The following is a 16221-nucleotide window of genomic DNA, read 5'->3' as shown; positions in this document are numbered from 1 at the left end:
AGTGATGATAAAAAGTGGTTGCAGTAGTTCATGGCTGAACCAGGAGTTACTGACTTGACTTCCTCTGATTGGCGTTAGTGAAGCTTTCCTCTGTCCCTCTTAAGGGAGCCTGTGAAAGTTTGGAGTAGGAAGCTAGGTCTGCATTTGGGCGCTTTACAGAAGGACACATGGGTGTCTTTGCTTGTGCTGCATGGTCTTTCAGCAAGAGGTACTCCAGTCTCCACAGCAGGATACAAAAGCCTAGGGAAGCCTAACAAAAGCAATTTCTCTTCCTCAAGCATGAGTCAGGCAGTGCCACACAAGTGTCAAATTTCTAGGAGAGCAGGTGAAAACTTCCTGGCCTTTCTTTACAGGAATGGGCAAAGAAGTGGGGAATCTGCTGTTGGAGAATTCGCAGCTACTGGAAACCAAGTAAGGAACTTGTGTGCTCTGAACGACCTGCCTAGTAGTTACGAATGACATATCATCTTGAAGTAGGTCTTGGACAAAACTCTGGCCTCACAGGGGCTTGCTTGTTTGTCTAACAGGTTCTCTTGAATACTTGTTGTTTCTTCAATTGTAGAAGAGGAATTGCTCTTCTGAGCAGGTTTCCTAACTGTTCCCTTTCTGGAGGCACTTGCAGTCCCTTAGGCATGTGATGTTAGGGTCTGATCCCAACTGAAATCAGTGCCAAGCTTTTAATTAACTTCAGTGGTTATCTAGGTGTGGGTCTGATCCTCTGTGAGGATATTGTTGGTTTGAAGTTTTTATTTGCAAGGTTTGCCATTTGGAAAGGTAATTACTATTGAGAAGACTTCTCAAAGATTAAAGAGATGGTAGTGGAGAAGCAGACAATGTAATGGACTTATTTTTCGAGAAAGGCTGGCAAACCAGCTAGTAAATCTAAGCAGCCAAGAAGAGGAAGGTAGAGTACTCTGAAGGCAGAGTTTGAGAACTTTCTATGATAGGATGCTGATGTTAAAGATTTTAAAATACTTAAAGATTTAAGGTATTGGAAATGCTTATTTATATCAGCATCATCCACAATTATCTACAATTACAGATAACAGCAGTTACGAAAGTTGTATTTCAGATCTTCAGTGTGTTAAAAACAGATTTGAGCCTTATACAGGTGATAGGTTACCTTTGCACCTGCTCCCTGCAGTATTCTCCCATCTTTTTGAGGAGATGCTGGTCTGTCAGTCAGGATTCAGAACTGGCCAAACCTCATCACAGTTACGGTGATCCTGTGTTCTTCTGCATCTCCATCTTGCCCAAATCGTCTTTTGATGAATTATAGCTGTTCTGAATTGTTTAAATACACCCATTTCAACTGTCAACTGGTTTGGGCATTTTTGCTTACTGTCCCTTTCACACCTTAAAGAAATGCTTTGAACGTTGTGAAGAATGATTTGATTGCCAAGGTAGACCAGCTGTCTGGAGAGCAGGAAGTGCTGAAGGGAGAGCTTGAAGCAACAAAGCAAGCCAAAGCCAAAATGGAAACCAGAGTCAAGGAGCTGGAGGAGGAGCTGAAAAGGTGAGTGAAAAGGAAGCTGGGAGGACATGAGTGTTAAGCCCATTTCCTCTGCTGGTTTTACTGTGTTCCCCCTCATGGAGTTCAAGGGACCTTACAGAGTACTTCAAGGCTGGTGGTAGCTGGCTAGGAGATATTTTTAGTGTTATGTTGTATTTACTGAATTGGATTATTGAACTTTATAAAACCTGCGGTTTTCCTCCCCAGGAATAGGATTCTGCAGCAAATCCAGGCTTCCTGGAGCGAAGAGTTCAGAGTTTCAATTTGCAATTAAAAAAAAAAAAAAGGAGTTTCAAATCCACCAGTTTTGAAGGAAACTGTCAAGAGTTTCATCCTCATAGCAGCCAGTATAGCTCTGAGGGGAATGAATGATCATTCAGTTAATGAAAGAGCTAATACAGATTCCCACAAACAGTATTTAAATGCCAGTATTGGCAATTGTTTCATTGTTCACAAAAGGAGAAGAAGAGGCAGAAGAGATTTTAAAGTCCTATGCAGGTAGCATTTGGAGTGATCCCACTTCTTATTTTCCACTCCATCTAGAGAAACTGAAGCCTGAATGCCTAGCAAAGCCTGTGACGATTTCATAGCCATAAAACTAAAGATGTCACATGGAGCTCAAAGCAATATAATTAGGTTTTAACTTGCACTGCAGTATCTCAGTGAAGAGGACATGTTGGTTTTGCAGCTGGAGTCTGGAAGGTTGCCTCTGTAATCTGAGCACAGAATGACCAGCAATAACACAGGCTGATCATTTAGGTGTTCAAAATGTCTGAAATGAAAGGCTCACAAGCAGTGGAAATAAGACTGATATTTTTAGTGTCTTTTGAGTCTCATAAAATATATAATGTGTATAATATAATAAATATGCTGTAGGGGAATGGACTTCTAAATGACAAGTGTGTGTTTTTTTAGATGGAGACAGCTTTTTTTTTTTTATGCAGTGTCTATACTGGTAATGAAAGTTCGTGTAATTCAGAGGGGATTGTATGACTGCACCTTGGTATGGAGTTAAAAGAAACTAAAAGCACTCAGTAAAATGTTATTTTATTAACATGGATGTGCTGTTCTCTACTATTATGGCAAGCTGTCCTTCCCTTTAGAAGCTTTTTTCACTGCACTGAAAACAGAAGAGACCCAGAAGAAGAACTTGAGCCAGTATTTTTGCTGTTGATAATGGCTCAGTTTTCCCATGGTGAAGATCTCATCAAACATTTGAACATAGACTATGGCTCTGAAACAGAAATTGGCTGGACTGTTTCAGCAGTCAGTATTTTGGTGCTTGCATCAAATGTTCCAAATAAATTGGGTGATGTTGGTGAGGCTGCTCAGAGTAATGTGCTGCAAGAGAGAGGGAAAAATATTAGAGAGCCATCTCATGGTTTGTATGGTTAGCTGACAGTTCGAAAGTGTTCCCGTGTGATGCATGCAAACAGAACATCCCATAGATGGTTCTCCTCCTAAAACCTGAGAGCTAGCTGTGGTTTCACTTGCTAGTTGGATACCTTTCTTCCTCTTTCCTAGAGTGAAATCTGAAGCCATTGTTGCCCGACGAGAACCCAAAGAGGAGGTGGAGGATGTAAGCAGCTATCTCTGTACAGAATTGGTATATTACATTACTAAAATGCCTGTGGGGAAAGGGGGTTTATACACTTACTCTCTATTACTTCAGATATACTAGTCCCAAGATGCAGAGTGATCTGCCTTTGTTAACACTGAAGCTAAAGCTGGTAAACTGAGGGTTTTTGCTGATGGGTGTTGCTAGCCATGAGATTGCCTCTTCAGAGGACTTTCAAACCATAGTTTGGTTTGAAAAGATTAGCAGCTGACACAGTTTGATGAACAGCTGACACCGTTTACCTGCTTCTCCCTAATTTTGAATTAAAGCCTAGTGTGCAGTGAGATTTCTCTCAGTGTCTTGTGATAGTCAGGCTTCTCCAAAAACACTTGTCTTCACTTTGGCAAGGAGACTGTAAGCCGTGAGGACATTGTGCAGAGAAATTCAGGTTATACAGTCAGCTCTGCAGCAGTAACAGCTGCCTTGTATTAGTTCTGTAATTCAGTCTTGCAGCATTGTTTTTCTCATTATTTGTTTTACACAAGCCAGTACTGCCTGTTACAGAGTGCAGGCCAAGAAGGCTTATGGGCATGACAGCTCTTCCAACTGTTCTGGCTAAGCTAGAGGTTTTTCAACAAAGACGAGCTGTAGCCAAAAAAAACTCAACCCAAGCCTAAGTAGTAACAGAGATTTTTCCATGTCAGTGTCATTCTGCTAGGACAGGGAATTAGATACACTTCAATATTACTGTGTTCCTACTTTGTGAAAGGTACTGGAGGAGACTCAGTTTGAGCCTAATTCTTTTTATTTAACTGAGATAAACTTGTTCTGTTGAGAGTTTAGGTAGGTAAGAAAATTTTCAAGTTATGCTTGTAAAATGCGGAGGAGGGATGAATTTCTTTTAAGCTGAGCTGACAGAAGGTCTGTTTTTTTAATTAAAAGAAAAAAGCTTGTAAAATTCCTTTTAATTTATGCATTTCTTGTTTTGACTGCTCATACAGGTTTATTCCAAGTCCAGGGAGGCTGGAGAGGGACTTGGTTAATTTTTGCTATTCCAGCTCCACCAGTACTCACCAGCCAGGCTGAGGTTGGGAATTACCAATACAAAGACAACCCAGTGCCACTTCCTAGTAATGAGTTCCCAAAATCTTCAGAATTTCTTTTTTTGGCAAATATTTTCCCCAGCTTAGCAATGTTACTCTCATTTCCCACTCAAAAGAGACAAACCGAACCTCATTCCTGCTGCTTCCTAAGCCCTCATTGGAAGGCCAAGTTGTGTCACCAGAGAGGAAAAGGCTTTCCTTCAATTTCTTGTGCCCTGCACCTTTATCAGTGTGTTATTACAGAATGCCTCCTTCTTAGTCATGTTGAGGGAATGGACAGCATTATGTGGTAGCTCCCTGCTGCTGATGCCTGGCTTTGCTAATGAACTAAAAGTTTGATTTCCAAACTTCTGGATCAATGGACCACTGTGTATTCTCATAATTCCTTGCAGATACGAAAACGCCTTGCTGGCAATAGTCCCTGCATGGAGTTTTTAGTTTGATGATGGATTTTATTCCAGTTTCCGTGGGTTGGTAGAATACCCCAAAAGTCCATGGGCTGTAGTTTGGAGCTCACTTGTCTAGAATTAGCACCTCCTAATGGGGAATTCTGGGGCTAATCAAACAGAGCAGGAAGCAAACTAACAAATCTATCTTTCTGACTCCTGACTTGCCCTATACTAACATCAGTCCCATTCCGTCTTTTGTTGTCTGAAGCAGTGCTCCTCCCCTCTGCAGGACAACATTCCCATAGCTCAGCGTCGCCGCTTCACCCGTGTGGAAATGGCCCGGGTTCTGATGGAGCGCAATCAATACAAAGAGAGGTTAATGGAGCTCCAGGAGGCTGTCAGGTGGACAGAGATGATCAGGTGAGACTGGATATTGGTGAATATTCCTATTTAGGAGAGAACCTGGCTGTGGCTGACCTTGTGATCAGTGGAACCCCCACCAATAGATAGGTTGAGAAGTGCTGAAAGTTTCTGTAAACTGTAGATGCTTCTCTCCTAGTAGCTAAATTCTTTCTCTCTTATTCCTGAACCTGGGGTGCAAATCTCAAGTTGCCATTTTGCTTTGGAGACGCTGGGCAGTTCTTTATCTTGTTTTTTGTGAGCTAATTACACTAGAAGAAGCTGTAGGGAAGAACGTTGCTTCTAATTGACTTCTAAAGGCTATGGCTTGAATTGAATATTATGCTGGGGTTTATAGTTACCAGCCTAGTACTGATAATGTTTCAGGGAGTTGATAAAACTTTAAGTTGAACACACTTACTATCACTTCATGTCAGCATTGAAACATAAAATAGTTGTGTGTGCTCACTTCCTCTGCTGTGTTTTGAAACATGTCAGAATGAATTACGAATCTTGACATGGCTTTCTTGATGGAAATGGCCTGTTCGTTGGCAAAAGCTTGGGTAAGAGATGCTGAAATTAACTTGCTTCTGTTGTGTTTGTCGTTAGAGCTTCCCGTGAACACCCATCCGTCCAGGAGAAGAAGAAGTCCACCATTTGGCAGTTGTAAGTTCTTTGGTGTTTTGCATAAGACTGAGAAAAGGGGAAGTGTTGCCAATTCTACTTTAGACAGCAACTTAGTAGACTTCAACATTAGTGAAATGTCAATTAAAAGTGTTGCTAGCTGAACCCATTTGCCTTCAAGGGCTTCCTTTGTTCTTAGTGAAATTAAAACCAGATCTGAACCTCTGTACTGGTTTTGTTTTACTAAATGAAAAAGATCATAAGTATCCTGGAATGGCAATATACATACACTCACAATCAGTTTTAATAAAGGGCTGTTTTCAGAAGGTATTTGTTTCTGGAAGCTAAAACCTCCTTATGTCAATCAAACTGAGGACTTGGCTCTCTGTTTGAAATAGGGCAGTTTTCATGAAGGGTTTAACAACCCCTGATTGCATACCTCATTTCCCTAGTTGTGAATCTATGGTGTGTGATCTCTGCCGGTATGTTTTCTCTTATCTCTGGGTCTTCTTCTGTCCTCAGCTTTAGCCGTCTGTTCAGCTCTTCCTCAAGTCCCCCACCAGCAAAGAGGACCTACCCATCTGTGAACATCCACTACAAGTCTCCAACAACAGCAGGGTTCAGCCAGCGTCGCAGTCACACCATGTGCCAGATCTCCTCTGGCAGCCGCACCCTAGAGTTCTTCCCTGAAGAGTGAGTTCTCATGCTGTGTACCAAGCCACGTCACCCTGCAGCATTCCCAAATAGGAGCTTTTCTTAAAATAATCTGTTTTCTGTGTTAAAAAAGGTCTGTGTGGTGTTAATGCGTTTCTGTTCCTTGTGGTTTTGGTTTATCTCTGTGATCTTTCACTCATCAGTTACCACATGGGTGGTGGGCTCAGCAAACTTTGTCCTTCCAAACATAACAGTGCTGTGGCGCTCTAGGCTGTGATGGTTCATCTCAGCAGGGGACCACTGTAGACTTGAGTTGGCCTCAACCCTGGTTCTGCACTCATGTTTGCAGACTGTGATAGAATGAAGTAGGGCTGTTGTGGTAGAGAGTGATGGCAGCACTGGGACAGCAGGGTGAAATGTCTTGCCTGACCCTGTTGACGGGGAGTTTAGGTGAAGACAAAAGTTCTCTCACAGCACATTTAGTATACAGTATTTGGTTTTAATCTTGGAATGATATTTAAAAAACCTATTGAGAGCCAGTTGATTCCCTGTTTCTGAATGGTTTTTGGAGCATTGAAGTGGAGATAACGGAGATTTGGCCTGGAGTTACAGATGCAGGATGCCTGTCTCTGTTTCCTAACAGAGTTTTTCTCTCTCTGATGTCCTGCATCTGTTTTCAAAGATGGATTTAGTTTGCTTTATGTTTCCTCCTGCTATGGTGATGCTCCCTCAACCTTCAGTTTCTGTTTTTAACCCCAGACTAAGAAGCAACACTGTTGGTTCTCTCCTCAGTGACTGCACATCCTCAGTACGTCGTGAACAGAAACGGGAACAGTATCGCCAGGTCCGGGAGCATGTGCGGAATGATGATGGGCGATTGCAGGCCTGCGGCTGGAGCCTCCCTGCCAAGTACAAGCAGGTAGGAACCTTTCTCTGGGTAGGCTGAAGGGGCATTGTCCCTCGCAGCAAAACCAGGGGAGATCTAGCTATCCCACTGGTAACCTTAGCCTTAGTCCTTAAATATTTCAGTTAGAAGTTTCACATGCATGTATGTTTTGATGATAATGGTAGACACAAATCAAATCAATGTTTGCTGTATCCCCACCAAAATCAGTGGAGGGAGCATTCCTCTGCCTGCATGAAGGTGCTGAAAGAACCTACCTTATACCAAAAGTAATTAAACTGTGTTGTCCCGGCCCCATTACTTAATCATAGAACCACAGGATCATAGAATCACAGACTGATTTGGGTTGGAAGGGACTTTAAAGCTCATCAATTCCAACCACCTGCCATGGGCAGGGACACTTTCCCCTCGACCAGGCTGCTCAATGCGCCATCCAACCTGGCCTTATTTCCTTTGTTATTATAACTAGGCTTGAACATTACGTATTTTGTTTACACTCTGAGAACTTTACCAGTCATTTAGTATAAAAACCAAATGCACTGCAGTTTGCTCCCACTTCTTCCCAGCAGTAACACAAAATCAAATTTCATCAGCCTCATTTCATAGCCTATAGGCTAAGTTCATTTAACTGGTCAAAGACCATCTGAAAGGAAGGAGCCTTGCGGTGTGGCTTGAAAGTGAATGGTATCCCTGCCCATGATAGTGGGTTGGAGCTAGGTGATCTTTAACGTCCCTTCCAAGCCAAACCATTCTATGATTCTGTGAGTTTCAGGCCATGATGGAAGGAATGCCAGTGTTCTGACTTCTTTGCAGGGAGCATCCATTAATAACCCATCTGTTAGCAGTCTGTCAGCAGTGCAGTGTATCCTCTGTTAACTGTAACTGGGGCACAGTATCATGGGAAGAGAGGCATACTCTAGTGCAGGCTGCTCCCTCCCTGCAGGGACTCTTGTTTCATACAAGATGTGAGATGGAGCCTTAGTAGTACCCACATCATTAATTTTGTTTCTGCCATATTGGTTATGCATCTCTCTTACCATAGCCTGGTGTTTGCAGCTTTGTACTGTCTTTTTCCTCCTCTCTTCCTCCGTAGCTGAGTCCCAGTGGTGGTCAGGAAGACACTCGCATGAAAAACGTCCCCGTGCCCGTATATTGTCGCCCATTAGTAGAGAAGGACCCAACCATGAAGGTATGTTGTCTCTGCATACCATTTGAGTCCAGAATGGGGACATGGAATAAGCAAGGAGTTTTAGTCACTAAATGTGCAATTTTTACAATAGTCTGTATTTTTCTTACATCATATATTCGAAATTTCAAAATCTTCCACTACATTTTTTGAAATGTGGTTTCTAGTGTATGTAGGGAAAAAAGTACATCTCTGTAAGGACATCATTCTTGGCAGATTTTCATTGCCAGGGCTTACGCTTATGTCTTACACCTTATGCTTTTTGAGGCAATTCTTACATAATATCAATGACATTTTGTGCTCATAAGGCTTTTTGTAAAACTTCTCAGGGTATAATACAAAACAATAGAAATTAATAAAAATGAGCAGGTAAAAGTAAAAATGCATTTCAATACTTCATACTCCACTGTTGACAAGGATCCACTGGTAACAGGCCAAAATTACCTAGAGCAGGTATTTGTGAAGCTGCATCTGTCAGTACTATAGTAGAACTGCAGTAATACAGTAGAACTGCAGTTGAGGATAGGTCATCTCTCTGCACATTTATTGGCTATAGCTATTTGTTTTGAAATAAGCACTTTGTTGTGAACTTCATTCAGAGGTGATTCTGGGATGTCATTCTGATGTTTTGATTGTAAGGAAACTCTTACTCTGTTAATTGTTTCTAGCAGGTTGACGTGCTTTTTGGATAATACTGTCTTCAGCATCTTTCCATTATACATTTGGTTTTGGACTTTCCTTCCCAGCATTCTCCTAAAAACCTGTCTGGAAGTAGCTCTGGGGCGGTTAACTAGATTGGATTTCAGAAAATACGTAGTGTGCTGCTTTCACTCTGCACTTGTTATGTAGAGAGCTAAACCAGCCACTTTTCCTTTTTTTTTTGGGGGGGGGGGGGGCGGTTGGGTTTCTTGTTTTGTTTTATTGGGGTTTTAATGCTGTTTTGTTGTGGTTTCATTTTTTACTGTCTTAGTTCTGTAAATAGCTTTCAGCTCCGACAAACTGATTTTTGGGCAAAGGCATTACGAGGAAGCAGAAGAGTGCAAAGGATGGGAGGGGGACACGACTGCCCTGATTATATTTCCTCAGCCAAGCAGTTGCTGTCAGTTGTAGTTAAGCAGTCATGCTTTTCTTGTAGCCCAGGCTAGTAACATCTGCCATGCCTTGCTTGGTTTGCTACAATGGCTTAGGAACCCCAGAGCTGGAAAAAGTGAGGAGCCCGGTTTTAGGCACCTGATTTATTATATTTATTTTCTTTAAATCTTTCATTTGCATCTCTGAAGAAGAAAAAAAAAGTTACTTCTTAAACCCAGCCACACAGCTCGTTCACTCACTCCCCCCCCTTCCTCCCTCTTTCTTTCCTTCCCCACATTCCCACACCCCCCGCTCCCAGAGGGATGTGGAGGAGAATCGAAAGAATGTAACTTCAGCGGGTTGAGATAAGAACAGTCCAGTAACTAAGGTATAACACAAACCACTGCTGCTACCACCAATAATAATAATGATAAAGGAAATAACAAGGGAAGAGAATACAATACCACCTGCAGAAACAAGTCCGACCCTAAAAGAGAGCCCCGTGCCCTTCCAGGTAACTCCCAGTTAGCTCCCTGGGCATGATGTGCTGTGGTATGGAATACGTCTTTGGCCAGCTTGGGTCAGGTGTCCTGTCTCTGCTTCCTCCCGGCCTCCCCTCTTCCCTTGCAGAGCATAAGACTCGCAAAGTCCTTGGTCAGAGTAAACATGACTTAGCAACAACTAAAAACATTGGTGTTATCAACTCTATTCCCAGGCTGAAAGTAAAAAATACAGCACTGTACCAGCTACTAAGAAGGAGAAAAATGACTGCTACTGCTCAACCCAGGACAGTATCCACCCCTTATTCCATACCATTTACGTCATGCTCAGATCCCACATTTTCAATATACCATCGCTCTTACATATATATATACATCCACATACACTCACAGGCCGAGAGAAAGAAATCATTTCTTAGTGCATGGACCAATCCCTATAATGCTGCCAATTCCATTCGGTCCATGATGTCAGGTTCCATCTCTTGTAACAGTCTTTCAGGGCAGGAAAGGCTGTGTGCAGTGTTGGATCATTGCCTGCTGATGCTGATCATTCCTTTACTGCAGAACTTGTCTGGTTCTATCAAAGTTCATTCTCTGTTGGGATGATGGTTGAGGGGAAGTCACTGCTAGTCGCTGGTGACCTGAAGACTTCTTAGTTCATGGGCTATAAAAGTATTACACAGCAGGCAACAGCATACAGTTAAGTTCATCGGCTGTTTTCCCCTAAAATCAAATACCCTTGAGGTATACATCAGACTTCCCCATCTTCCCGCATTACCCACCATGTATATCCGGGTCCCTGAGCAAAAGCAATCTCACAAGTGGGTTTGCCTTTACCTGAAGCAGGAATAACCCAGACTGTCTTCCCCAGCAAATTCTTCATATGCACCACAGGAACTTTGTCGCCCTCTACAATATGTAAAAGTTCTGACTGGGCTGGGCCAGCCCTTTTGGCAGATCCTCTGGTGTTGACCAACCAGGTGGCCTCTGGTAAATTTGTACCCCAATGCTTGAAAGTTCCCCCACCCATTGCTCTTAGTGTAGTTTTTAACAGCCCATTGTACGGTTCGATTTTCCCAGAGGCTGGTGCATGGTAGGGGATATAATATACCCACTCAATGCCATGCTCTTTGGCCCAAGTGTCTATAAGGGTGTTCCAGAAATGAGTCCCGTTGTCTGACTCAGTTCTGTCTGGGGTGCCGTGTAGCCACAAAATCTGTTTCTCAAGGCCCAAGATAGTGTTTGGGCAGTGGTGTGGGGCACAGCATATGTTTCCAGCCATTCAGTGATTGCTTCCACCATGGTAAGCACATGGCGCTTGCCTTGGTGGGTTGGTGGCAGTGTGATATAGTCAATCTGCCAGGCCTCCCCATATTTGTACTTCAGCCATCATCCTCCATACCAAAGAGGCTTTAACCATTTGGCTTGTTTAACTGCAACACATGCTTCACACTTATGAATAACCTGGGCAATAGTGTCCATTGTTATGTCCACCCCTCGTTCATGAGCCCATCTGTATGTTGTGTCTCTGCCCTGATGGCCTGAAATGTCATGGGCCCACTGGGCCAAAAATAATTCACCTTTATGTTGCCAATCTAAGTCCATCTGAGCCACTTCAATCTTAGCAGGTTTATCCACTTGTTGGTTGTTCTGGTGTTCCTCAGTGGCCCAACTCTTGGGTACATGGGCATCTACATGATGTACCTTCACCACCAGGTTCTGCACCCGGGCAGTGATATCTTGCCACAGTGCAGCAGCCCAGATGGATTTACCTCTGCGTTGCCAGTTGCTCTGCTTCCATTGCTGCAACCACCGCCACAGGGCATTTGCCACCATCCATGAGTCACTATAGAGAAAGTACTGTCCACTTTCCTTGCTCAGCAATGTCCAGGGCCAGCTGGATGGCTTTCACCTTGGCAAACTGACTCGATTCACCCTCTCCTTCAGCAGTTTCTGCAACTTCTCATCGAGGACTCCATACAGCTGCCTTCCATCTCTGATGTTTTCCCACAATATGGCAGGACCCCTCAGTAAACAAGGCATACTGCTTTTCACTTTCTGACAGTTTATTGTATGGTGGGGTTTCTTCAGCACGTATCACCTCCTCCTCTGGTGACATTCTGAAATCTTTGAACTCTGGCCAGTCCATGATGACTTCTAGAATGCCTGGACAACAGGGATTTCCTGTTTGAGCTTGTTGTGTAATTCGTGCAGCCCATTAATTCATGTAGCATCGGTTGCATGATGCGTAGAGGAGACCCTGCCTTTGAACATCCAGCCCAACACAGGCAACCGGGGTGCCAGGAGGAGCTGTGCTTCAGTGCCGATCACTTGCGAAGCAGCTCGAACCCCTTCATAGGCTGCCAGTATCTCTTTCTCAGTTGGGGTATAGGTGGCCTCAGATCCTTTGTATCCCTGACTCCAAAAGCCCAGGGATTGACCTCGAGTCTCCCCTGGAGTTTTTTGTCAAGAGGCTTCAGGTAGGCCCACTCTCCCCAGCTGCGGTGTACAGTACATTTTTTACATCTGGCCTGTTCCGGACTGGTCCAAGGGCTACTGCGTGAACTATCTCGCGTTTAATTTGCTCAAAGGCTTGTTGTTCCTTAGGGCCCCATTTAAAATTGTTCTTCTTCCAGGTCACATGATAGAGAGGGCTTACAATTGAACTGTAATTTGGGATGTGAGTTCTCCAGAACCCCACTGCACCCAAGAAAGCTTGTGTTTCCGTCTTATTAGTTGGTGGAGACATTGCTGTTGTCTTGTTGTCACATCTATGGGGATCTGTATACGTCCATCTTGCCATTTTATTCCCAAAAATTGAATCTCCTGTGCAGGTCCCTTCACCTTACTCTGTTTTTTTGGCAAAACCGGCTTTCAGCAGGATTTGGATTATTTTCCTCCCTTTCTCAAAGACTTCTTTCACTGTATCGCCCCAAACAATAATGTCATCAATGTATTGCAGGTGTTCTGGAGCTTGCCCCTGTTCCCGTGCAGTCTGGATCAGTCTTTATCATCATCAGCAAATGGTAGGGCTGTGTTTCCACCCCTGGGGCAGTCAGTTCCAAGTGAGCTGGACACCCCTCCAAGTAAAAGCAAACTGTGGCCTGCACTCTGCTGCCAAAGGAATTGAGAAAAATTCATTGGCAGTATCATTCGTGGCATACCACTTGGCTGCCTTTCACTCTAATTCGTACTGAAGTTATAGCCTGTCCGGTACGCCAGCACTCAGTCATGGTGTGACTTCATTCAGGTCACGATAGTCTACTGTTAGTCTCCACTCTTCGTTAGACTTTTGCACTGGCCATATGGGGCTATTAAAGGGCGAGCGGGTCCTGCTGATCACTCCCTGACTCTCCAGTCTACGGATCAGCTGATGGATGGGAATCAGGGAGTCTCGGTGCGATATTGCCATCAGTGTACTGTTGTGGTCACGATTGGCACTTGTTGTTCTTAGACTTCCAGCAACCCCACAACAGAAGGATTCTCTGAGAGACCAGGCAAGGTGGACAGCCGCTCAATTTCCTCAGTCTCCAAAGCAACAATACCAAAAGCCTATCGGTACCCTTTTGGGTCTTTGAAGTACCCTCTCCTGAGGTAGTCTATGCCAAGGAGGCATGGAGCCTCTGGACCAGTCACAATGGGGTGCTTTTGCCATTTTCTCCCAGTCAGGCTGATTTCAGCCTCCAGTGCAGTCAACTCTTGGGATCCTCCTGTCACTCCAGAAATATAGATGGGTTCCACCCCTTGACAGCTTGATGGCATCAAGGTACACTGTGCACCGGTATCTGCTAGATCTGCCTTATACTTCTGTGGGACTGATGTGCCAGGCCATCTGATCCATATAGTCCAGTAAATCCGATTGCCCCCTACCTCCCCTTGGCTGGAGGCAGGGCCCCTCTAATAGTCATCACAATGTTGGACACTTAAGTCGTGTTGAAAGGGATTATTCTTCGTTATTACAGGAGCTGGAGTAAAATCAGCTCTTCCACTCCATCTGGGAACCTGCTCACCAGAGACTGAAGCTGCAGCTCTCATGGGATGATCAGTCTTGGCCCTTGCTCCCCTCTTCAGTTCACTCACCCGTTCCTCCAAAGCTGAAGTAGGTTTTCCATCCCACTTTGTCATGTCTTCGCCTTGATCCCACAGGTAAAACCATAGGGTGGCCCATGGTGTATACCTCCTGTATCTCCTCTCTCAAACAATAGGACACCTTTTGTTAAAAGCTGAGACGTGTATTGGTACACATGAGGAGCTGGATAAATCAGATAGTTCGTCCCTCAATTGTTTGAGATCCTGGGACAGTTTTTCCACAGCTGAGATGATGGTAGGGGGTGAGATTGTCTTCGAACTTTCGGAGTTTATGAATCAATTCATCCACTGTTAGTGGTACTATGTCATTCCAGTTTACTGTTGCCAATGAATGGGCATATGATGACAGTGCATTCTGTGTAAGTTTTTGCCACATGGGTCGTGTACATTCGACTTCAGCTGGGTCTATGGGTATATCCCCATTATTGGGCTTGATGTGATAGATCATCTCTACAATGGCTGATTTCCTCAGAGACTGGATGCCTTTGTCTAAAGTAGTCCACTTGGACAAAGGACTCATAACATTGTCCTTGTATGGAAACCTTTCTTTCACCGCTGCCAAGAGCCGCCTCCAAAGACTGAGGGACTTTCTCTCTCTTGCAATTGCTTTGTCAATTCTCCCTTCTCTAGCAAGTGATCCCAGCTGCTTGGCTTCTGTACCTTCTAGTTCGTGACCATCAGCCCCATTGTCCCAGCATCGGAGCAACCAGGTGATCACTTGCTGCCCTGGTTGACGGGTAAAATCTTCCCACATATTCCATACTTCGGTTGAGGTCTGAGGTCAAGAAGTCACTTCTTCTTCTTCATCATGTGATGATGACTCCTGATCAGATTCTAGACTGGGTGGTGAATACATTGTTTCTTCAGCTTGCTTCACCCTTCTTGCCTCTTTTTTGCTTTTTGTCTTGCATACAGGGGCAACTGATAATGGTATGAATTGGTCCTCTGGTTTAGCTGCTGTAATTATCACTGCTTTGAGTAGTGACTGTACTTGTTGCTGGGGGTGGTGTAGCTGCTGTGCTTGGAGCTGGAGTAGCTGCACTGTTGCTTTGCCCTCAGATCCAGGGGCATTTTTTTCCTTTTGAAGGTGCTGAATAATGTTGAACAAGGCCCTGTAAGCATAGGCCAAGCCCCAGCACATTGCTATGATTCATCCATCTCTGGTATGGCCAGAATGACCACACACCTCATTTAAGTGTTTTACTAATTCTTCCAGATTTTGCAGTTGTTTGGTGGTGAAATTCCCAAGTACTGGAGGGGCCCACTGGCCTAGATACTTGCCCATACTATCCCACACACCCTGCCACTCATGGCTGTCCAGCCTCGGGGAAAGTCTCTTGGTCCTCCTATATCATCGTTTAAGCCCAGACAAAACCCAAACCTGACTCTGCTTAACTTTTGATATCAGACGAAATGGTAGTGGGCAAAATACATTCTGTATGCGTGCCAACAGGGTGATCCCCATCACAATCTGCAAACAGGTCTCAAGGCCATTCAAAAACTTCAAAACTCTCAAATGATGCTGTAAACGTTCTGGGGGTGGGGGGACTGGGAGGGTAAAAGAATGTCTCCTTCACAGGTTGACCACCTGGGAAGGAGAAAAAAGTTGTGTAATTTCTAAGCACTTTTATTATATACTTCCCAAAGTATAAAGGTGGTGACCACACTGGGAACATAAGCCAGATTAGTTTCATAATCAATGATTCTATTGTATTACAAGTCATTACCATAAAGTGCAATGAGATAAGAACCTTAGCCCAAGCCCCACACTTGAAAAACACTAACACAACAAATACCAGCTCTAAGTGAGGTATGATATACAGAAACTGTGAGATCAAGAGGAACAACTTTGAGAGCCAATAAATCAGCATTGTGATGCGTGACTATTAATCTAAAACGATGAATGCTTATCACAAATATGATTAGACACACTCCGGTCAGATCTGTCATTATCTTAAACCTTCGTGCCCCACGTTGGGCGCCAGAAAGAACTGTCGTGGTTTAACCCCAGCCAGACAGCTTGTTCACTCACCCCCCCCCCTTCTTGCCCTCCCCCTACTCCTGGAGGGACAGAGAGGAGAATCGAAAAGAATGCAACCCCCATGGGTTGAGATAAGAACAGTTTAGTAACTAAGGTATAACATAAATCACTAGTGCTACCACCAATAATAATAATGATAAAGGAAATAACAAGGGAAGAGAATACAACACCTCAGCACCAGCCGACCGGT

The 16221-nt window shown here is 44.0% G+C and overlaps 1 protein-coding gene across 33 annotated transcripts in view; it reads left to right on the top strand.

Moving 5' to 3' along the window:
• Positions 1 to 16221, top strand: part of MAPK8IP3 (mitogen-activated protein kinase 8 interacting protein 3) — an 80962-nt gene that overhangs the window by 49255 nt on the left and 15486 nt on the right. For 15 of the 33 annotated variants that reach the window (XR_009725094.1, XM_061351098.1, XM_061351096.1 and 12 more), the window contains 8 exons: positions 354 to 411; positions 1364 to 1516; positions 3038 to 3119; positions 4832 to 4983; positions 5572 to 5628; positions 6109 to 6279; positions 7033 to 7159; positions 8238 to 8333. Coding sequence is in view for 32 of the 33 variants with exons in the window: in XM_061351098.1 (XP_061207082.1) it covers positions 354 to 411; positions 1364 to 1516; positions 3038 to 3119; positions 4832 to 4983; positions 5572 to 5628; positions 6109 to 6279; positions 7033 to 7159; positions 8238 to 8333 (896 nt within the window). In the remaining variant the exon portion in view is untranslated. The remainder of the gene's footprint in view (positions 1 to 353; positions 412 to 1363; positions 1517 to 3037; positions 3120 to 4831; positions 4984 to 5571; positions 5629 to 6108; positions 6280 to 7032; positions 7160 to 8237; positions 8334 to 16221) is intronic. The other 18 variants (XM_061351105.1, XM_061351103.1, XM_061351102.1 and 15 more) reach the window with 5 other exon arrangements.

The sequence above is a fragment of the Neopsephotus bourkii genome, unplaced genomic scaffold, assembly GCF_033783945.1.
Source record: "Neopsephotus bourkii isolate Nb327-2 ecotype Australia unplaced genomic scaffold, CSIRO-AGI_Nbou_v1 NB_551, whole genome shotgun sequence".
NCBI lineage: Eukaryota > Metazoa > Chordata > Aves > Psittaciformes > Psittacidae > Neopsephotus > Neopsephotus bourkii.
The sequence above is the reverse complement of the archived record's forward strand: the minus strand, read 5'-3'. Positions and strand labels throughout refer to the sequence as shown.